This window comes from Coregonus clupeaformis, chromosome 7, assembly GCF_020615455.1.
Source record: "Coregonus clupeaformis isolate EN_2021a chromosome 7, ASM2061545v1, whole genome shotgun sequence".
NCBI classification, from domain to species: Eukaryota; Metazoa; Chordata; class Actinopteri; order Salmoniformes; family Salmonidae; genus Coregonus; species Coregonus clupeaformis.
In genome coordinates this window covers 44268163-44292820 of record NC_059198.1, presented here as the reverse complement: position 1 = coordinate 44292820, position 24658 = coordinate 44268163, and the positions used below count along the sequence as shown (strand labels likewise).

Here is a 24658-nt window from a genome sequence, read left to right as displayed (position 1 = left end):
GAGGTAGGGGGGCCAGCAGGCCAGAGGTGGATGAACGCAATGCCCTCGTTTGGGTGTAGGGACTGATCAGAGCCTGAAGGTACGGAGGTGCCGTTCCCCTCACAGCTCCGTAGGCAAGCACCATGGTCTTGTAGCAGATGCGAGCTTCAACTGGAAGCCAGTGGAGTGTGCGGAGGAGCGGGGTGACGTGAGAGAACTTGGGAAGGTTGAACACCAGACGGTGACACTCGGAATTGAGCAGAGGTGCATCCTGTTTCCATTGATCATCCTTGAGATGTTTCTACAACTTGATTGGAGTCCACCTGTGGTAAATTCAATTGATTAGACATAATTTGGAAAGGCAAAGACCTGTCTATGTAAGGTCCCACAGCTGACAGTGCATGTCAGAGCAAAAACCAAGCTGAAGGAATTGTCCGTAGAGCTCTGAGACAGGATTGTTTCAAGGCACAGATCTGGGGAAGGGTACCCTTCTTAAATGGAAGAAGTTTGGAACCACCAAGACTCTTCCTAGAGCTGGCCACCCGGCCAAACTGAGCAATCGGGGGAGAAGAGCCTTGGTCAGGGAGGTGACCAAGCACCCGATGGTCACTCTGACAGAGCTCTAGAGTTCCTCTGTGGAGATGGGAGAACCTTCCAAAAGGACAACCATCTATGCAGCACTCCAACAATCAGGCCTTTATGGTAGAGTGGCCAGACGGAGGCCACTCCTCAGTAAAAGGCACATGACAGCCTGCTTGGAGTTTGCCAAAAGGCACCTAAAGGACTCTCAGACCATGAGAATCTTGTTTCTCTGGTCTGATGAAACCAAGATTGAACTCTTTGGCCTGAATGTCAAGCGTCACATCTGGAGGAAACCTGGCACCATCCCTACGGTGAAGAATGGTGGTGGCAGCATCATGCTCTGGGGATGTTTTTCAGTGGCAGGAACTGGGAGACTAGTCAGGATCGAGGCAAATATGAACGGAGCAAAGTACAGAGAGATCCTTGATGAAAACCTGCTCCAGAGTGCTCAGGACCTCAGACTGGGGCGAAGATTCACCTTCCAACAGGACAACGACCCTAAGCACACAGCCAAGACAACACAGGAGTGGTTTCGGGACAAGTCTCTGAATGTCCTTGCGTGGCCCAGCCAGAGCCCGAACTTGAACCCAATCGAACATCTCTGGAGAGACCTGAAAATAGCTGTGCAGCGACGCTCCCCATCCAACCTGACAGAGCTTGAGAGAATCTGCAGAGAAGAATGGGAGAAACTCCCCAAATACAGGTATATACCCAAGAAGACTCGATGCTGTAATCACTGCCAAAGGTTCTTCAACACAGTAGTGTAATACTTATGTAAATGGGATATTTCAGTTTTTTATGTTTAAAAATTTAGCAAAAAATTCTAAAAACCTGTTTTTGCTTTGTCATTCTAGGTTTTGTGTGTAGATTGATGAGCGAAAAAACAAACTATTTTAATCCATTTTAGAATAAGGCTGTAACGTAACAAAATGTGGAAAAAATCAAGGGGTCTGAATATTTTCATTATATCAATTATTTACTTTCTAAGGGCCTCAAATTGTATAGAAATGCAAAATACACAATGCACATTTATGCAGTTCAGTATTATATCACTGTATTCTTCCAATTTGAAGTCTATATTTCATATATATTTCAAATAGCTAATTAGCAGCAGGCAATATTTATGGAAAGCACCTTTAATAACTACAGGTGTGCCTATAGAAAATGTTTAAATAAGCAGCAGTAGGTATCCAGTGTTTCTATTTCCTGCACACTCTCCCTCTTTGACACTGTAAACTACAGTACAGGGCAGTTATAAGAATCCCCCAAAATACCCTCTTAATCTGTTGAAAATACTTCACACACTTAACTAAGAAATCTATATATTTTTTTATAGCTAAGATATTATTTCCTAAAAGACAATGAATATTGCATTATATAAAGCTCCTACCTCAAACTATCTCATGACCAAAAGATTTCAAGTTTTCCTAAGGAGAGAGGGGTCTTTTTATGACCGTTCCTGTTATTCCATGCTATGAGGAAGCAGCACTGCTGTCTCCACTCCTGGCTGTTTCAAGTCAGACTAGAGTGATTTCCTCCTTCCTCATGGCTGTAGCGTGATGCTAACACATAAGTCATGGTTTTCATATGGCACTTGCATTGCTCTGTATGTATTCACATGGAAAACAACCCGCTAGAACTGAGTTACAAGAAATATATTGTGAAAGGTCAAAGGTCATATCTCTGATTCTCTACGATATGACCTCTGGTCTAGGCCGACGGTGGCCTGCAGTCTCTCCAGCTCTGGCACCCTGTCCCCATCCTCCTCCCCCTCCTCATCCTCTTCCTCATCCCGGCTGATGAAAGCCAGCTCATTCTCATAGCAGAAAGAGTTGGCGGTGGGTGTAGGATCCTTGTCCTCATCCTCCATCTCCGTCATGTCCTTAGCACTGCACTGGGGGGTGGACGGCACCTCGAAGGTTTTGTGAAAGTGAGCGTAATCCACTTTGTACTGGCTCTTCTCCTCGAAGACGACAGGCTCGAAGCGGTGACCCCACAGGATCTCTGATGACAGGTAGGAGCTGCGAGCTTGCGCTGTCATGGCTGTGGCTTCCACCATCCCTTCAAGTATCACCACTATCTCAAAGTCGGACAACTCCAGGTCCTGCTTGCTGATGCAGAACAGGGGGCTCTCCTCATCGATCTCGTGCACAATGGTGAGCGGGGAGACCAGGAAGATGCGGTCGATGCCCGTGTCATACCCTACGTTGATGTCGATCTGGTCCAGGGGGATGTACTCACCCTCCTCTGTGATGCGGGGCTTGATGAGCTGGGCCCTGACGTGGGCCTCCACCATGTGGCTCTTCCTCAGGTTGCCCACCCTCCACATAAGGCACAGCTTCCCGTCCCGCATGGCAATCACTGCATTGTTGCTGAACAGCAGAGTCTCTGCACGCTTCTTAGGCCGCGCCATCTTGGCTAAAATGGCGCCGATCATGAAGGAGTCGATGATGCAACCGAAGATGGACTGGAAGACCACCATGAAGACGGCCGAGGGGCACTCCTCCGTTACGCAGCGGAAGCCATAACCAATTGTGGCCTGGGTCTCCACGGAGAACAGGAAGGCGGCCACGAAGCTGTTGACCTGCAGAACGCAAGGGGTGAAGTTATTGTCTCCACCACCCGGGTTGTCCATATCCCCGTGAAGCAAAGCGATGACCCAGAAGGCCAGGCCGAATGCCAGCCAGGACACCACGAACACCAGTGTGAACATCAGGAACATCCAGCGCCAGCGGATGTCCACGCACGTGGTGAAGATGTCCGACATGTAGCGCTGCGACTTCTCGTCCATGTGTGAGAAGCGCACATTGCACTGGCCGTTCTTGTTCACGAAGCGGCTGCGGCACTTGCGGCGCATCGTATGGATCTTGCCATTGCCGAAGCCGTTGCCTATTGTGACGGCAGGCATGGCACCGAGACGCAGGCCTTCTTCCTCCGAGGACACGATGCTGTAGCGGTGCGCCCCAACCACACTCATGACCAAGCCAGGCTCAGCCAGTGGGGCACCAGAGAGTCGCTGCTCCAACTCAATAGACACGGGAAACAGCACTGGGGATCACAGGAAATGGGCACAGGCAGCTCCCCCCTACTGCCAAAAAAGATCTCTGTCCAAGTGGGACAAATGGGTCCTAGACACACCCTTCCTGACCTGAGGAGAGAAGAGAAGCCAGAGGTTAGTCTACTACACACAGGATCCTGATATTATCTACTGTTTGTATGATATTTTATTGATTTATTTTTATATCGGAAACATTGAAGTGTATTCTATATGCAACACTTCAATAAAAACCAAGCTATTACACGCAGGCCATGTTAAACAACACCCCTCAAAGACTCATCTACTCAGCGGCTTTCGGCTTTATTTTAAGCAGTGTTTTATCACTACAATGGTGTGGTGAGTAGTACTCCGTCACCTTGGGCTCGGTGCGCCTTAGTAGCAGCAGATGTTGCTAATTAAACCAAGTTCACACTCTTTCTTGTTAAAATTGTAAGCAGCCATTCAGCTGGGATCCTGGTCTTGAGGCTTATAATAGTAGTTTTTAAAATACCCAGTAGACTAGGTCTGTGTCCCAAATGACACCCTATTCCCTTCATAGTTCACTACTTTTGACCAGGCCCCATAGGGCCATTTGGGGAGCATCCTAGATCTAAACAACAGATTCACTTGCTTCAGGGTTGGGGGTTCAATTCCATTTGAACTCAATCAATTCATCACCTAGGTTTTTATTCAATTGGGAACTGGCAACAGTTTTCACTATGTGCTGTATGTTTTTATAGTCCTGAAATTGAATTGAAAGTCATCTTCTGAATTGAACAATACAACCTTAGATTTGGGGTTATTATAGGCAAAGTAAGACCCTTTGTACTGTAACTGTAGTAAGCTAATAAGGCATTTGTAAGTGACCTTCTTTAAGAATCAATTGGTATCTTATACCATTAAGGGACCTGATTTAGGAGTAACCTCCCACCACCACCACCACCCGTCATCTGGCTCTGACTGTACTGTAGTCTAGTGGCTGAAAGTGTGATTTGTCTCTCTAATAATAGCTGCCAGTCACGTTGAGCTCCCTTTTCCACAGCTCAGACTCTGTGCATTTCTTTTCAACACAAGTACTGTACAGACTTGTGTTGACTTTATTATTTTATTTCAATGCAACTCCAGCACAGTTCATGTCAATGCAACTAAGCAGCTAATTTCAGTGAAACAATGTTTTGACCCTTAGGTGTTCATCAGGTGCTGAAGAGGGAGACAGAACTGATACCGTATTGCAGTGAAATGTTTAGCGACACAAAAAGTAGATTATGGCATATGAACTACATCGTTATTGACTGACCTCCTAACTAACAGGCACCTTTCTCGTAGTCTCTCTCTCTCTCTCTCTGTCTCTCTCTCTCTCTCTCTCTCTCTCTCTCTCTCTCTCGTAGTCTCTCTCTCTTTCTCTCACTCTCATTCTCTCTCAGTCTCTCTCTCTCTCTCTCTGTGTCGTAGCATCTCCTATTCTCTTTCTCTCTCCCTCTCTCAAGTCTCTCTCTCTCTAGTCTCGCCACATGGTGCGTTTGGCTCAGTGTGGTGACCAACCAGTAAACAGGAGTCACTGAAAGGGAACCTGATTTGCTGAGGTATTGTGGGACTCAATGTAAGAGAGTGGTTAAAGGCGTCACCATGGAAACAGGTCACAGCACCGAGACTGAGGTCTGCTGAGATTGGGTGTGCGGCATACTGTAGCTATACCTAAGATGTGGTAAATTTGGGGGCTGGTATGATCGCAGGGGTGAGGTGGTTCGTCATTTCCTAATGTTGGTGGATTGTTGTTGTCTCAGTACACAGGTAACTTAAAACCATCCGGGGACAGTCTTTCCTTCCTGCCCTCCTCTTCACTATCTCCTCCTCTCCCAGAAATTGGCTGTAAATCGATTTTGTTTTACATGAATAACTGGCCTGGCCCGTCTTGGTGTCTTGCCACACTAAATTAAGTATTTCTGGTTCCCTCCAGGTGGCAGAACAGTCAGGAAGTGTTGCCCCCCTCCTGTGAGCATGGTTGTGTCCAAATGGCACCATAGTCCCTATATAGTGCACTACTTTTGACCAGAGCCCTCTATAGAAAATAGGATGCCATTTGGAACGCAGCCCATGTACAGAGAAACCAACCAACAGCAAGACAGACTGAGGAAGATAAGATGGAGAGGGTGAGTGATGGTGAGAGGGAAGTACTGTAATGGAACACAGAGAAGCCAGAGAGAGAGAGTGAAGAGGTGAGAAGAAAGGATTAAAAAAGGATAGAGGTCAGGGAAGACAGGGAGGCACTGTGGAAGGACACAAGGAGGAAGAAAGGGAAGAGAAGGAGCCAGAAAACAGGGGAGACCCTTAGGACTGTAGAAGGGAGCGAGAGGGAGAAATTGATACTGATCAAACGTCTGCCAAGAAATGACTCCACTATCGCTCCGATAACCAAAGAAAAACCCTCTGATGCTGTCACTGTGGTTACTGCTCTCCTCTTGTTCTGTACCTGCCTGCCGTTAGACATTTCAGTATAATTTTACTCATTTTAACTGCAGTGGGCGAAATCAGGGTCACACAGAGTGTTTCTTGATAGTCTTAAACAAATCCACTTTGAAACAAAAGTATACACCTCACACACATGGTTATGGGCAACAACAAAAAAAGACACCTGTACCATGTCAGATATAGAGTTGAAATGCATTCAATTTTGAGTTTGCATCCTAATATTAAACTGGATAAGCTCCGTTAAAGACTATCCTACCAACGGGACTTTAAAAAATGTAATATCTTATGTTTCACTGAGTCGTGGCTGAACGACGACATGGATAATATACAGCTGGCTGGTTTTTCCGTGCATCGGCAAGACAGAACAGCTGCCTCCGGTAGTACAACGGGTGGCGGTCTGTGTCTATTTGTCAATTAAAGCTGGTGCGCGAAATCAAATATTAAGGAAGTCTCAAGGTTGTGCTCGCCTGAGGTAGAGTATCTCATGATAAACTGTAGACCACACTTTTCATCTATATTTTTCATAGCTGTCTATTTACCACCACACACCCGATGCTGGCACTAAGACCGCACTCAATGAGCTGTATAAAGCCATGAGCAAACAAGAAAATGTTCATCCTGAGGCGGCGCTCCTAGTGACCGGGGACTTTAATGCAGGGAAACTTAAATCCATTTTACCACATTTCTACCAGCATGTTACATGTGAAACAAGAGGAAAAAAACTCTAGACGACCTTTACTCCACACACAGAGACGCGTAAAAAGCTCTCCCACGCCCTCCATATGGCAAATCTGACCATAATTCTGACCTCCTGATTCCTGCTTACAAGAAAAAACTAAAGCAGGAAGTACCAGTGACTCGCTTAATATGGAAGTAGTCAGATGACGCAGATGTTAAGCTACAGGACTGTTTTGCTAGCACAGACTGGAATATGTTCCGGGAATCATCCGATGGCATTGAGGAGTATACCACATCAGTCACCGGCTTCATCAATAAGTGCATCGATGACGTTGTCCCCACAGTGACCATACGTACATACCCCAACCAGAAGCCATGGATTACAGGCAACATCCACACTGAGCTAATATGTAGCGCTGCCGCTTTCAAAGAGCGGGACTCTAACCCGGACGAATCATCAAACAGTCAAAGCATAAATACAGGACTAAAATTGAATCCTACTACACCGGCTCCGACGCTCGTCGGATGTGGCAGGGATTGCAAACTATTACAGATTACAAAGGGAAGCCCAGCCACGAGCTGCCCAGTGACACAAGCCTACCAGAGGAGCTAAATTACATCTATGTGCACTTCGAGGCAAGCAACACTGAAGCATGCATGAGAGCACCAGCTGTTCCGGACGACTGTGTGATTACGCTCGCCGTAGCCGATTTGAGCAAGACCTTTAAACAGGTCAACATTCACAAGGCCGCAGGGCCAGACGGATTATCAGGACGTGTACTCTGAATATGCGCTGACCAACTGGCAAGTGTCTTCACTGATATTTTCAACTTGTCCCTGGCCGAGTCTGTAATACCTACATGTTTCAAGCAGACCACTATAGTCCCTGTGCGCAAGAACACCAAGGTAACCTGCCTTAATGACTACCGACCCGTAGCACTCACGTCTGTAGCCATGAAGTGCTTTGAAAGGCTGGTCATGACTCACATCAACACCATCATCCCAGAAAACCTAGACCCACTCCAATTTGCATACCGCCCCAACAGATTCACAGATGACGCAATCTCTATTGCTCTCAACACTGCCCTTTCCCACTGGGCAAAAGGAACGCTTACGTGAGAATGCTGTTCATTGACTACAGCTCAGCGTTCAACACCATAGTGCCCTCAAAGCTCATCACTAAGCTAAGGACCCTTGGACTAAACACCTCCCTCTGCAACTGGATCTTGGACTTCCTGATGGGTCGCCCCCAGGTGGTAAGGTAGGTAAGGGTAGGCAACAACACATCTGCCACACTGATCCTCAACACGGGGTCCCCTCAGGGGCCAAGCATGACTCCAACACCATCATTAAGTTTGCTGACGACACAACAGTGGTAGTAGGCCTGATCACCAACAACGATGAGACAGCCTATAGGGAGGAGGTCAGAGACCTGGCAGTGTGGTGCCAGGTCAACAACCAATCCCTCAACGTGATCATGACAAAGGAGATGATTGTGGAAGGAGGGCTGAGCACGCCCCCATTCTCATCGACGGGGCTGTAGTGGAGCAGGTTGAGAGCTTCATGTTCCTTAGGGGGCAACACCACCTACAAACTATCATGGTCCAAACACACCAATTGGTCTATTCCCCCTCAGGAGACCTCAAAAGGTTCTACAGCTGCACCATCGAGAGCATCCTGACTGGTTGCATCACCACCTGGTACGGCAACTGCTTGGCCTCCGACCACAAGGCGCTACAGAGGGTAGTGCGTACGGCCCAGTACATCACTGGGGCCAAGCTTCCTGCCATCCAGGACCTTTCTACCAGACAGTGTCAGAGGAAGGCCCTAAAAATTGCCAAAGACTCCAGCCACCCTAGTCATAGACTGTTCTCTCTGCTACCACATGGCAAGCGGTACCGGAGCGCAAAGTCTAAGTCCAAAAGGCTTCTTAACAGCTTCTACCCCCAAGCCATTAGACTGCTGAACAGCTAATCAAATGGCTACCGGACTATTTGCATTGACCCCCCCACCCACTTTTTTTTTACGCTGCTGCTACTTGCGTTTTATTATCTATTATCTATGCATAGTCACTTTACCACTTTTGTATATATTACCTAAATTACCTTGACTAACCTGTACACTCGCAAATTGACTCGGTGCTGGTACCCCCTGTATATAGCCTCGCAATTGTTACTGTATTTTTGCTCTTTTATTTTTTACTTCAGTTTATTTAGCAAATATTTTTCTTAACTCTTATTTTTCTTAAAACAGCATTGTTGGTTAAGGGCTTGTAAGTAAGTATTTCACGGTAAGGTCTACACCTGTTGTATTTGGCGCATGTGACAAATAAAATGTGATTTGATTTTGATTTCCCGTTATGATGCCTGTGTGACCCCTTGTAATGTCTTAGAATCATAAGAAACACATTGTTTTTGTTGTCATAGGAGACTTTTGTAAGCAAGTTATGTATTATAGCTTGAAATCATGCTTAAAGAATGTAATGTTGCTCTCTACAGATATAAAATAGAACTCAAGTGCTGTCTGAGAAAATAAGTATTTGTCAGAGGTCCACCCTTAAATGTATTGCATTATGCAAATCTTACATAGTGAGAATGTAAGTCCATTACACTGTCCCTGTGCAACACGCAATGTTACCCAACGTTTACTTGCCTCTGCTTTGATAGTGAAACCCTGAGATAATTGCCATCTGAACCTGATCAGCCGTCTGAGATGGCAGTCACACGTGGCTGTATGCAGAGGCTGCACTATTGCCAGATGACTCGCAGATCATATGAGCGTTTTAATGCCACGAATAGACACACGGCGGTGTTAGATGTTACACAGTAGAGGGACAGGACAAGAGCTGGAACATCTTCAGAGGGGGAAAAACATATATTAGTCTATGGCTGGCCATTGGAATATACTGTATATTGGTCTATGACTGGACATTGGAATATATATGAGTCTCTGTCTGGCCATTGAAACAAGGCAGGCTAGACTAGTTTAGAACAGGCCTTGTACTTAATGTAACTTTTCTCTTTAATGGTTTTCTGATGAAGTAGGGCTGAATATTTTCTATAATGTACACTGAGCATGTATTAATTAAACACTGTACAGTGACATGATTCAGCATATAGCCAATTGTAATCAGACCTGTATAGCTGACCCCCCACCCTCGACTTATGTGACCCACCGCCTGATTGGCTAACAAACACACTCCGAAGTCTGAACCCTCAAAACAACACATACGTTCAAACACAGAGACAAAGACAGACAGAGAGACAGAAAGACAGACAGACAGACACAGAAATTAGAGTCCTTCCATGATTAGAGGGTGTTAAAGTCCAATGAATGAAGTCTATGCCAAGACGATCTTGTTGCTGTAGTTTGGTTTGACTGACATTAGTTAGTTACAGACATTTAGGCTACATGTTGGTTTGGTTTATGTTATCTGCTTTCTGAATATTCACAGCAAAGTTATAGGGTCAAGTGAATCTCATGATTTAGAGAACTTACTATTATCTTCACTGAAGATGTATAAAATGTTTATTAAATGTTTTGAATGTACTGAGTTGAAATGAGAGGACCTCATAATTCCCATCTTTAATCTGTATTGAAATCAAACTCCCAGAGCTGTCAGCATGCAGATGGGACACCACAGGTGTGTATGTGTGTTCCTCAATGTTCACAGTAGAGTATGTATAAACTCTCATCTGACAGAATGCACAGACTACAGGATGGAATAACATGACTATGTGAACGTTGTGTGGCTCTTTCTCATATTTGTCTCATACCACATTAGCCAATCTGACTAAACCGCTTACAGTTAGAGATGAATAATCACACAATTTGGAAACTGAAATATCAGAATTCATCAACACAATTAGAATTATTTGGGTGTTCTGTAAGATTTCTGTAACACTTTACTTGACACCCAACGTCAAAACACGATATGACACGGTCATAACCATGTCATAATATGTCATAACAGCTGACATAATTGTCATAACCTGCTATAATATGGTCACAACACTGTCAATGCACATATTCAGTAGCAGTCAAAAGTTTGGACACACCTACTCATTCAAGGGTTTTTCTTTATTTGTAGTATTTTCTACATTGTAGAATAATAGTGAAGACATCAAAACTATGAAATAACAAATCAAAATATATTTTAGATTTTAGATTCTTCAAAGAAGCCACCCTTTGCCTTGATGACAGCTTGGCACACTCTTGGCATTCTCTCAACCAGTCTTGAAGGAGTTCCCACAAATGCTGAGAACTTGTTGGCTACTTTTCCTTCACTCTGCGGTCCAACTCATCCCAAACCATCTCCATTGGGTTGAGGTCGGGTGATTGTGTGCCCAAATAAATGCTTCACAGAGTTCAAGTAACAGACACATCTCAACATCAACTGTTTAGAGGAGACTGCGTGAATTAGGCCTTCAAATTAGGACTCATCAGACCAAATGACAAATTTCCACCGGTCTAAAGTCCATTGCCCGTGTTTCTTGGCCCAAGCAAGTCTCTTCTTCTTATTGGTGTCCTTTAGTAGTGGTTTCTTTGCAGCAATTCGACCATGAAGGCCTGATTCACGCAGTCTCCTCTAAACAGTTGATTTTGAGATGTGTCTGTTACTTGAACTCTGTGAAGCAATTATCTGGGCTGCAATTTCTGAGGCTGGTAACTCCAATGAACTTATCCTCTGCAGCAGAGGTAACTCTGGGTCTTCCTTTCCTGTGGCGGTCCTGATGAGAGCCAGTTTCGTCATAGTGCTTGATGGTTTTTGCGATTGCACTTGAAGAAACTTTCAAAGTTCTTTCATAATAATAATAATAATAATAATATGCCATTTAGCAGACGCTTTTATCCAAAGCGACTTACAGTCATTAAATGTTCCGTATTGACTGACCTTCATGTCTTAAAGTAATGATGGACTGTCATTTCTCTTTGTCTATTTGAGCTATTCTTGCCGTAATATGGTCTTTTACCAAATAGGGCTATCTTCTGTATACCACCCCTACCTTGTCACAACACAACTGATTGGCTCAAACGCATTAACAAGGAAAGAAATTCCACAAATTAACTTTTAACAAGGCTCATACCTACACATCCAGGGTTTTTCTTTATTTATACTATTTTCTACATTGTAGAATAATTGTGAAGACATCAAAACTATGAAATAACACATATGGAATCATGTAGTAACCAAAAAAGTGTTAAAAAAATCAAAATATATTTTATATTTGAGATTCTTCAAATAGCCACCCTTTGCCTTGATGACAGCTTTGCACAGTCTTGGCATTCTCTCAACAGGCTTCATGAGGTAGTCACCTGGAATGCATTTCAATTAACAGCTGTACCTTCTTAAAAGTTAATTTGTGGAATTTAATTCCTTCTTAACGCGTTTGAGCCAATCAGTTGTGTTGTGACACGGAAGGGGGGGTATACAGAAGATAGTGTAGAGTGTGCTAGCGTGAGTGTGCGTATGCGTGTGTCTGTTCCTGTGTGTGTGTGTGTATCTCTTCACAGTCTCTGCTGTTCCATAAGTTGTATTTTTATCTGTTTAAAAAAAATCTGATTCTAATGCTTGCATCAGTTAACTGATGTGGAATGGAGTTCCATGTAGTCATGGCTCTATGTAGTACTGTGCGCCTCCCATAGTCTGTTCTTGACTTGAGGATTGTGAAGAGACCTCTGGTGGCATGTCTTGTGGGGTATGCATGGGTGTCCGAGCTGTGTGCTAGTAGTTTAGACGGACACCTCGGTGCATTCAACATGTCCATCACTACTTGTTTTTGTAAGAAGTGTTAAGTCAATCTCTCCTCTACTTTGAGCCATGAGAGATTTACATGATAATTATTAATATTAGCTCTCCATGTACATTTAAAGGCAAGCCGTGCTGCCCTGTTCTGAGCCTATTGTAATTGTCTGAGCTCCCTCTTTGTGGCACCTGACCACACGACTGAACAGTAGTCCAGGTGCGACAAAATGAGGGCCTGTAGGACCTGCCTTGTTGACAGTGTTGTTAAAAAGGCAGAGTAGCGCTTTATTATGGACAGACTTCTCCCCATCTTAGCTACTGTTGTATCAACATGTTTTGGACATGACAGTTTACAATCCAGGGTTACTCCAAGCAGTTTAGTCACCTCAACTTGCTCAATTTCCACATTATTTATTACAAGATTTAGTTGAGGTTTTGGGTTTAGTGAATGATTTGTCCCAAATACAATGCTTTTAGTTTTTTTAATATTTAGGACTAACTTATTGCTTGCCACCCATTCTGAAACTAACTGCAGCTCTTTGTTAAGTGTTGCAGTGATTTCACTCGCTGAAATAGCTGACGTGTATAGTGTTAAGTGATTCGTATACATAGACACACTGGCTTTACTCAAAGTAATTAGTAAAGCTTGAAAAAAGTAAGGGTCCTAGACAGCTGCCCTGGAGATTTCCTCATTCTACCTGGATCATGTTGGAGAGGCTTCCATTAAAGAACACCCTCTGTGTTCTGTTAGAAAGGTAACTATTTATCCACAATATAGCAGGGGGTGTAAAGCCATAACACATACAGTAAGCTTTTCCAGCAGCAGACTATGATCGATAATGTCAAAAGCAGCACTGAAGTCTAACAAAACAGCTCCCACAATCTTTTTATCATACATTTCTCTCAGCCAGTCATTTGTGTAAGTGCCGTGCTTGTTGAATGTCCTTCCCTATAAGCGTGCTGAAAGTATTTTGTCAATTTGTTTACAGTAAAATAGCATTGTATCTGGTCAAACAATTAGTTCCGAAAGTTTACTTAGGTTTGGTAACAGGCTGATTGGTTGGCTATTTAAGCCAGTAAAGGGGGCTTTACTATTCTTGGGTAGCGGAATTACTTTTGCTTCTCTCCAGGCTGAGGGCACACACTTTCTAGTAGGCTTAGATTGAAGATATGGCAAAAAGGAGTGGCAATATCGTCCGCTATTATCCTGACAAAATTTCCATCCAAGTTGTCAGACCCTGGTGGCTTGTCATTGTTGATATACAACAACAAAAAATGTCCCCTCTTCCACATTCACTTTTCGGAATAAAAATGACAATGCTTGTCTTTCATAATTTGATCAGTTATACTTGGTTATACTGACAGCGTTTGTTGCTAGCATGTCATGCCTAAGTTTGCTAATCTTGCCAATGAAAAAATCATTAAAGTAATTGGCAATATTAGTGGGTTTTGTAATGAATGAGCCATCTGATTCAATGAATGATGGAGCTGAGTTTGCCTTTTTAACCTAAAATTCATTTAAGGTGCTCCACAGCTTTTTACTATCATTCTTTATATAACTGATCTTTGTTTCATCGTATAGTTTCTTCTTCTTTATGTAACCGGTGTAAAATGGCTAGCTAGTTAGCGATACATGCTAGTAGCGTTTCAATCAGTGACGTAGCTCTGAGATCTTGAAGTAGTTGTTTCCCTTACTCTGCAAGGGCCGCGGCTTTTGTGGAGCGATTGGCAATGATGCTTCAAGGGTGACTATTGTCGATGTGTGCAGAGGGTTCCTGGTTCAAGCGCAGGTAGGGGCGAGGAGAAGGACGGTAGCAACACTGTTACGTTTATATTCAGTTTAGTCACATGATTTCTCAATTTGAAGTACGTTTGCCAATCGGTTGCGCAGCCAGACTAATTTGCCATTCATGACTCATGCGTGCATACATTTTACGTAGCAGTGGTCCCGGGAATCATATTCACTACACTGGCGTTACACGTGCCATGCTCTACCAATTGAGCATTTCAACACTGACTATAGATGTGCAAATTAAGTATTGTTATGTACCGTAGCCTATATGGTTGGTCTTGTTGGCAGTGATGGTCCCTGGTGAAAAGTAGTACATTATATAGGGTGCCATACAACTACGGGGACAAACACCTACTGTAAGTCCAGACAGTATGCTTCAGAGGCAACCTGTTACATAACTGTGTGTGCAAATGAGGGTATTAGTGTCACGCCCTGGCTCTGGGGACTCTTGTATGTTGAGCCAGGGTGTTAGTTTCTTTGTGTAGTGTCTATGTTTCATTTTCTATGTTCTGTTCTAGGTTATGTGTTTCTATGTTGGCCGGGGTGGTTCTCAATCAGAGGCAACGAGAATCAGCTGTTGCTTGATGTCTCTGATTGGGAACCATACTTAGGCAGCCTGTTGTGCACTTGTGTTTCGTGGGATCTTGTTCCGTGTAGGTTTGTGTATGACCGAGGATTCACGTTTCGTTTTGTTGTTTTTGTTGTATTTGTAAAGTACTATTAACAGATGTACGCATTTCACGCTGCGCCTTGGTCCACTTTTCATGACGAGCGTGACAGAAGATCCCACCAATACAGGACCAAGCAGCGTGTCCAGGAGCAAACGCCGGAGGTAACGTTAGTGGATGTCCTCCTCGGTTGGGGGCAGATCACGGAGGAGGAGGCCGTCCGTTACCGGAGGGCGATGAAGGGGGAGACCCAGGCAGGAGAGGAGAAGCGGCGCCAACCGGGCCGTCGTCGGACAGGCGAGAGGCACCCCCAATAATTTTTTTTGGGGGGGACACGGCATGGACGACGGGGCTGCTGGAGGCAGATAAAGGGGCGAGTTTGTGGACGAGGAGAGAAGGCCACCAGGTTACGGGGGCCATTGGTCAGTAGAGGGAAGGAGAGTGTAGAGGCACGGCGAGAGGTACTGAGGTGTGTTACCAGTCCGGTCCGGCCCGTTCCTGATCCCCACACAAGGCCAGTGGTGTGTGTTCCCAGTACGGTCCGGCCTGTTCCTGTCCCTCGCACCAAGCCTGTGATGCGCGTCGCCAGCCCGGCCCAGCCTGTTCCTGCCCCTCGCACCAAGCCTGTGGTGCGCGTTGCTAGCCCGGCCCGGCCTGTTCCTGCCCCTCGCACCAAGCCTGTGGTGCGCGTCGCCGGCCCGGCCTGTTCCTGCCCCTCGCACCAAGCCAATGGTGCGCGTCGCCAGCCCGGCCCGGCCTGTTCCTGCCCCTCGCACCAAGCCTGTGGTGCGCGTCGCCGGCCCGGCCTGTTCCTGCCCCTCGCACCAAGCCAATGGTGCGCGTCGCCAGCCCGGCCCGGCCTGTTCCTGCCCCTCGCACCAAGCCAATGGTGCGCTTCGTCAGCCCGGTCCGGCCTGTTCCTGCTCCCCGCACCATGCCAGTGGTGCGCTTCGTCAGCCCGGTCCGGCCTGTTCCTGCTCCCCGCACCAAGCCAGTGGTGCGCTTCGTCAGCCCGGTCCGGCCCATTCCTGCTCCCCGCACCAAGCCAATGGTGCGCGTCGTCAGCCCGGTCCGGCCCGTTCCTGCTCTCCGTCATTTCGGCACAGCCCGTGCCTGTTTCACCGGTGCCTGGTCACGTTTTCTATGTTCTGTTCTAGGTTATGTGTTTCTATGTTGGCCGGGGTGGTTCTCAATCAGAGGCAACAAGAATCAGCTGTTGCTTGTTGTCTCTGATTGGGAACCATACTTAGGCAGCCTGTTGTGCACTTGTATTTCGTGGGATCTTGTTCCGTGTAGGTTTGTGTATGACCGAGGACTTCACGTTTCGTTTTGTTGTTTTTGTTGTATTTGTAAAGTACTATTAAAAGATGTACGCATTTCACGCTGCGCCTTGGTCCACTTTTCATGACGAGCGTGACAATTAGGGCTCTCTTGTGCTTTTGGTGTGTGAGTCATGAGTCATATGTATTCAAGTTATGCCTCTTAGTAATACTGAAATTATAATTAGTAGTATTTACATTTCATGGTGGGTTTGCTTGGGGTTTACAGATTTTCACGTTTGTATGATACCCTAGTGAAGCATAGGGTCAGTCAGGACACCGCAAATAAACCTGGGCCCAAGTGTTGAGGTGTGCTCATTCCGTGTCTGTTTAGTTGTGTGAAGTCTTTTGGAGACAGGAAGGACTGTGCAGTCGCGTCCCCTGGGACTTCTGTAGGAGACCCCTAGGGAACCTCACTTGTCCTTTTTTCCTTTCCACTTCTTCTCACAGCACACACAGCCCATGGCCTAAATATCCACCTCTGCCTTCAAGCCTCACTTCCCTCTCTCCTCCCTGCACCACAGAATGCTCTGGATCTGGAGTCCAGCTGCAGTGGAGGTGTTATGACAATAGGGAGAAAGACAACATGGAGGCATAAAAATATCATTACTAGAATGTAGTGCTGAGCGATTAACAGAAATGTTGGATATTTTTTGTTTTTTAAACAAGTAATTGACCAACATTGGTTTAATTATTTGAATTCCATTTAGTTAAGGGTTTTGTGTGCAAGCTCAATGCGCTCTAGAGATGAATCGGATCAAGCCCGAACTGTGTGATGTAGTAGGGAGTTGTAGTTTCCAACAGGCCAATATTCAAATCAAATCAAATCAAATTCCATTGGCCACATGCGCCGAATACAACAGGTGCAGACATTACAGTGAAATGCTTACTTACAGCCCTTAACCAACAGTGCATTTATTTTTAATAAAAAATTAGAATAAAACAACCAAAAAGTGTTGAGAAAAGAAGAGCAGAAGTAAAATAAAATAACAGTAGGGAGGCTATATACAGTCATGGCCAAAATTGTTGGCACCCCTGAAATTTTTCCAGAAAATGAAGTATTTCTCACAGAAAAGTATTGAAATTACACATGTTTTGCTATGCACATGTTTATTTCCTTTGTGTGTATTGGAATAACACAAAAAAACAGGAAAAAAGCCAATTTCACATAATTTCACACAAAACTCAAAAAATGGGCCGGACAAAATGATTGGCACCCTTAACTTAATATTTAGTTGCACACCCTTTGGAAAAAATAACTGAAATCAGTCGCTTCCTATAACCATCAATAAGCTTCTTACACCTCTCACCCGGAATTTTGGACCACTCTTCTTTTGCAAACTGCTCCAGGTCTCTCATATTGGATGGGTGCCTTTTCCCAACAGCAATTTTAAGATCTCTCCACAGGTGTTCAATGGGATTAAGATCTGGACTCATTGCTGGCCACTTCAGAACTCTCCAGCGCTTTGTTGCCATCCATTTCTGGGTGCTTTTTTGAAGTATGTTTGGGGTCATTGTCCTGCTGGAAGACCCATGATCTCGGACGCAAACCCAGCTTTCTGACACTGGGCCCTACATTGCGACCCAAAATCCTTTGGTAATCCTCAGATTTCATGATGCCTTGCACACAGTCAAGGCACCCAGTGCCAGAGGCAGCAAAACAACCCCAAAACATCTTTGAACCTCCACCATATTTGACTGTAGGTACTGTGTTCTTTTCTTTGAAGGCTTCATTACATTTTCGGTAAACAGTAGAACGATGTGCTTTACCAAAAAGCTCTATCTTGGTCTCATCTGTCCATAAGACGTTCTCCCAGAAGGAATTTGGCTTACTCATGTACATTTTGGCAAACTGTAGTCTTGCTTTTTTATGTCTCTGTGTCAGCAGTGGGGTCCTCCTGGGTCTCCTGCCATAGCGTTTCATTTCATTCAAATTTCGACGTATAGTTCGCGCTGACACTGATGCACCCTGAGCCTGCAGGACAGCTTGAATTTCTTTGGAACTTGTTTGGGGCTGCTTATCCACCATCCGGACTATCCTGCGTTGCAACCTTTCATCAATTTTTCTCTTCCGTCCATGTCCAGGGAGATTAGCTACAGTGCCATGGGTTGCAAACTTCTTGATCATGTTGCGCACTGTGGACAAAGGAACATCTAGATCTCTGGAGATGGACTTGTAACCTTGAGATTGTTGATATTTTTCCACAATTTTGGTTCTCAAGTCCTCAGACAGTTCTCTTTTCCTCTTTCTGTTCTCCATGCTTAGTGTGGCACACACAGAAACACAATGCAAAGACTGAGTCAACTTCTCTCCTTTTTATCTGCTTTCAGGTGTGATTTTTAGATTGCCCACACCTGTTACTTGCCCCAGGTGAGTTTAAAGGAGCATCACATGCTTGGAACAAACTTATTTATCCACAATTTTGAAAGGGTGCCAATAACTTTGTCCGGCCCATTTTTTTTAGTTTTGTGTGAAATTATGTCAAATTTGCTTTTTTCCTGTTTTTTTTTTGTGTTATTCCAATACACACAAAGGAAATAAACATGTGCATAGCAAAACATGTGTAATTTCAATACTTTTCTGTGAGAAATACTTCATTTTCTGGAAAAATTTCAGGGGTGCCAACAATTTTGGCCATGACTGTATACAGGGGGGTACCGGTGCAGAGTCAATGTGCAGGGGCACCGGCTAGTTGAGGTAGTTGAAGTAATATGTGCATGTGGGTAGAGTTAAAGTGACTATGCATAAATAATTAACAGAGTAGCAGCAGCGTAAAAAGATGGGGTGGGGGGGGCAGTGCAAATAGTCCGGGTAGCCATGATTAGCTGTTCAGGAGTCTTATGGCTTGGGGGTAGAAGCTGTTGAGAAGTCTTTTGGACCTAGACTTGGCACTCCGGTACCGCTTGCTGTGCGGTAGCAGAGAGAACAGTCTATGACTAGGGTGGCTGGAGTCTTTGACAATTTTGAGGGCCTTCCTCTGACACCGCCTGATATAGAGGTCCTGGATGGCAGGAAGCTTGGCCCCAGTGATGTATTGGCCCCAATATTCTACGTAGTTTAGAGAAGATAATGTGGTAATTAACTATAGTGGCCATAATCCATTACGCGCCTACTTGTGTGTTTCTTTTACGCCTGCTACATTAAGTTAGTGTGTGGCAGACATGGAGAGGTAGAGAAGAGACTGAAGAATGCGCGAAGGAAAAGGATAGAGAGCAGTTGCTTCGTGAGGTATCTCTACCTGAAAATACATTATCTAAGTGATTGATAGTTGGTTTTCAGCAGTCATAAAAGTATGCATTATTTACTTTGAAGAACTACTAAAATAGTGATGTTGTCAGACAGCATAGGCAGCAGCTCTATACAGATGAGATGATGACTTGGAATGAAATAATAGTCATCAAATAAAACAAATGTTATATACACAACAACTGAAATATTGTAATAAAGTAATGTGAATAAATTATGGTTCATAAGTGTAAAGCAGTAATGGGCAGTCACTACCATTATGGGACTTTTATTAATGTTTTATTTTGTGTTGTTAAAAGCATTCAACTCACATAATGCATAGTGCATTTAATAATAATAGATAATAATCTGAACAAAGGAGCTTTAGTGTGCTATTCTCTTATTACGGGGCTGTCTCTGGCTGTCTCAGTCCTTTGTGTCTTCTGCACTTCCTGAATCCAACTACAAAGGTTGAATCTCAATGTCCTATCCTCAAATCCTCTCTTCGCTTCCTCTCTAGCCATTTAACTACTACTAGTTTCAGCAATTCTGTTAGTCAATCGAGATCTCCTCTTCCGTCCTCAATAACATCAACAGCAGGGATGTAGGCGTCAAAAAGGTGGGTAAACTCGAGGCAGGTAAAACCGTATGACACGTACGAGCCTAGGGGAGACACAGACAGGCTGCACAGACCAATGATACAGAGATTAGATAAAGGAATGAGATCAAGGAGAGACTCATACAAATTACAGCCAGAGAACCATAGACTGAACGTTGTCACGATCGTTGATGAACGGGACGGACCAAGGCGCACCGTGATATGCGTACATGTTTATTTAAATGAATAAACAACCAACAAAACAATAAACAAACGAAACGTGAAGTCCAAGGTAGAACACAAAACATACCTACACGGAACAAGATCCCACAACCCACTAGTGCCAATAGACTACCTAAGTATGGTCCCCAATCAGAGACAATGAGCGACAGCTGCCTCTGATTGGGAACCACACCGGCCAACATAGATCTAGACTTACTAGATCTAAACATAGAACATACCACACAGAAAATACACACCCTGATTCAACAAATACGAGTCCCCAGAGTCAGGGCGTGACAAACGTGGACATTCACTCTGTATAAATGTCCTATTTCCATCTGTCCCTGTCCAGGTCTCCCTCATAACAGAATGTTAATAATAAATAAACAAATAAATAAATAATGACACGTCTCTCTGTCCCCCTTGGCATCCTTTCATCTCAGGTTTACCTGTGCCCAATCAGATGAGACAGCTGTCATCTTACTGTTCTCATATTCTGAATCTGCACCCCAAATGGCACCCTATTCCCTATATAGTGCATTACTTTCAACCAGGGCCCATAGTGCACTTTATACAGTGAGGGAAAAAAGTATTTGATCCCCTGCTGATTTTGTACGTTTGCCCACTGACCAAGACATGATCAGTCTATAATTTTAATGGTAGGTTTATTTGAACAGTGAGAAACAGAATAACAACAACAAAATCCAGAAAACGCATGTCAAAAATGTTATAAATTGATTTGCATTTTTATGAGGGAAATAAGTATTTGACCCCTCTGCAAAACATGACTTAGTACTTGGTGGCAAAACCCTTGTTGGCAATCACAGAGGTCAGACGTTTCTTGTAGTTGGCCACCAGGTTTGCACACATCTCAGGAGGGATTTTGTCCCACTCCTCTTTGCAGATAATCTCCAAGTCATTAAGGTTTCGAGCCTGACATTTGTCAACTCGAACCTTCAGCTACCTCCACAGATTTTCTATGGGATTAAGGTCTGGAGACTGGCTAGGCCACTCCAGGACCTTAATGTGCTTCTTCTTGAGCCACTCCTTTGTTGCCTTGGCCGTGTGTTTTGGGTCATTGTCATGCTGGAAAACCCATCCACGACCCATTTTCAATGCCCTGGCTGAGGGAAGGAGGTTCTCACCCAAGATTTGACGGTACATGGCCCTGTCCATCGTCCCTTTGATGTGGTGAAGTTGTCCTGTCCCCTTAGCAGAAAAACACCACCAAAGCATAATGTTTCCACCTTCATGTTTGACGGTGGGGATGGTGTTCTTGGGGTCATAGGCAGCATTCCTCCTCCTCCAAACACGGCGAGTTGAGTTGATGCCAAAGAGCTCCATTTTGGTCTCATCTGACCACAACACTTTCACCCAGTTCTCCTCTGAATTATTCAGATGTTCATTGGCAAACTTCAGACGGCCCTGTATATGTGCTTTCTTGAGCAGGGGGACCTTGCGGGCGCTGCAGGATTTCAGTTCTTCACGGCGTAGTGTGTTACCAATTGTTTTCTTGGTGACTATGGTCCCAGCTGCCTTGAGATCATTGACAAGATCCTCCCATGTAGTTCTGGGCTGATTCCTCACCGTTCTCATGATCATTGCAACTCCACGAGGTAAGATCTTGCATGGAGCCGCAGGCCGAGGGAGATTGACAGGTCTTTTGTGTTTCTTCCATTTGCGAAAAATCGTACCAACTGTTGTCACCTTCTCACGAAGGTCTTGTAGCCCATTCCAGCCTTGTGTAGGTCTACGATCTTGTCCCTGACATCCTTGGAGAGCTCTTTGGTCTTGGCCATGGTGGAGAGTTTGGAATCTGATTGATTGATTGCTTCTGTGGACAGGTGACTTTTATACAGGTAACAAGCTGAGATTAGGAGCACTCCCTTTAAGAGTGTGCTCCTAATCTCAGCTCGTTACCTGTATAAAAGACACCTGGGAGCCAGAAATCTTTCTGATTGAGAGGGGTTCAAATACTTATTTCCCTCATTAAAATGCAAATCAATTTATAACATTTTTGACATGCGTTTTTCTGGATTTTTTTGTTGTTATTCTGTCTCTCACTGTTCAAATAAACCTACCATAAAAATTATAGACTGATAATTTCTTTGTCAGTGGGCAATAGTACAAAATCAGCAGGGGATTAAATACTTTTTTCCCTCACTGTACGGAAAAGGGTACCATTTGGGACGCAACGTGAATGTTAAACTTCCTGACGAACAGTGCCGGAGGAGGATGACATCATGACACGTGCTGATCGGGGAAGGCAGCCATATGCAAAGGACGGCAGGTCCCTGACAGACTAGACTGTCGACATGCCCATCACCAAACCTGCTCCCATGAGACCCAGCGGCGCTCTCAAAGAATCACAATGGCAACAGGAGAACAGACAGGGCTGCTTGTTTGCTTGGCCGTTTGCCTGAACAGCAGAATGTTATACGCAATATTGCATTGCAAATTTAGGACTTTAGGTTCTCTTATCTGGTCTGCAAGGTGGTCTGGAGAGAAATCTGGTCTCATATAATGCAGAGTTTTTTCATGCTTTATAAGACAGGATGGAAACAGAACGGAAGATGAATGAGGAGGAGACACAGTAGGAAGAGTAGGCACAGGGATCGAACCCTGGTCTCTGCTAAGAGCCAGGTGTGTTGTTAACTGTGTTGTTAACTACCATCAGACCATAGGCTCGGTACTATCTGGTGTATTCAGATGTGGCATTAAGAGGATCTGGCCTGGTGTTCCTCAGTTTATCTGAGCTCTGTTCAGAGATTGGTCCAGCCAGCAGCAGAACGAGGTCAAAGTGTCCCACCTGGATGGAAACAGGAGAGATGGGGGAATGGATGGGATATGGGGGAGACAGGGGAGACGGAGGGGGAGGGGGAGGGAGGGACGGACGGACGCGGAAACAGAGGGAGGAGAGACAAGGGGAGGAGGAGACGGGAGAGGGAGTGGAGACGGGGAGGGAGGGAGAGACAGAGGGGGAGGGGAGGGGGAGAAAGAGACGGAGGTAGATGGAGGGAGGGAAAGGGAGGGAGGGAGGGAGGGAGGGAGGGAGGGAGGGAGGGAGGGAGGGAGGGAGGGAGGGAGGGGCAAGCACACAAGACCCATTTGTGCTCTTTCTATCCCAGTGAGTCTGACAACTGAGGAAGAAATGTTCTGTCACACTTTACTAGAAGGGTGTTTGTAGGATAGTGGCATCTCATAATCTCATAACGCCTTACATGAATGTCTCATTACACTTTTCCTTCATGACAACATTCTTATCAATGTAAATGTATTATAATATGCCTGGAGAAAAGATGCTAAAATAAAAGCACCCCTTTCATCGCAGTAAAATAAATATAGAATAAAGTACGAAGGCACTTATATTTTGACTGCTGCTGCCAAGCTGTAATGTTAGAAATTACACTGATGTTGAATGAATGTGTCATTAACAAAGATACAGCAACACTCAAAGGTGCAATGAAAGGTGTTATCAATACCATCCCTTAAGTAAAGTGTTGTGAACAGTACTCCTATGCATCCCTGCCTCCCATCCTACCCTCATTGCGTCAGTGGAACGGTACATTTCCGTGTTGTGTCTTTGACAAACAGAGTTCTGATTTACATATCTACAGTGCCTACACTCTTAGAATAAAGGGTTCCAAAATAGTTATTCAGCTGTCCCCATAAGAGAACCGTTTTGGGTTCCATGTAGAACCCTGTATGGAAAGGGTTCTACATGGAACTCAAAAAGGTTCTACCTGGAACCAAAAAGGGTTCTTCAAACGGTTCTCCTATGGGGACAGCCAAAGAACCCTTTTAGGTTGTAGATAGCACTTTTTTTCGAAAAGTGTATAGAAAGTCTACACCCGTTTTTTCACATTTTGTTGAGTTACAAAGTGGGATTGAAATAGATTTTTTTTTTTGTCATTGATCTACACAACATACTACATAATGTCAAAGTGAAAAGAAAATTCTACAAATCTTTACAAATTAATACAAATTAAATGGCTAAAATATAGTCGTAGCATAAGTTAGGAGTGGACTCACTCTGTGTAATAATAGGGGTTGACATGATTTTTCAATGACTACCCCTTCCTCTGTCCCCCATACATACAATATCTGTAAGGCTATCATAAGGTGAATGCACCAATTTGTAAGTCGCTCTGGATAAGAGCGTCTGCTAAATGACAAAAAATTTAAATGTAAGGTTCCTTAGTAAAGTATTACATTTCAAGCCCAGATTCAGGGACAGAGAGCTTTTCGAAAGCCTCATAAAAAAAGTGCAGTTTTTGGTAAAATGGGTAACAATAACAAATCAGACATTGCCTTCAGAAAGTATTCACACCCCTTGACATAT

General features: G+C 44.6%; 1 protein-coding gene across 1 annotated transcript in view; it reads right to left on the bottom strand.

Annotated features, from left to right (window-relative positions):
- Positions 1-1560: 1560 nt before the first annotated feature.
- The window catches only part of LOC123491324 (ATP-sensitive inward rectifier potassium channel 12-like), a 44714-nt gene continuing 21616 nt past the window's right edge, over positions 1561-24658 (bottom strand). The window contains exon 2 of the mRNA XM_045221670.1: positions 1561-3709. Within this exon, the coding sequence (XP_045077605.1) occupies positions 2237-3538 (1302 nt within the window). The 5' untranslated portion in view covers positions 3539-3709 and the 3' untranslated portion in view covers positions 1561-2236. The remainder of the gene's footprint in view (positions 3710-24658) is intronic.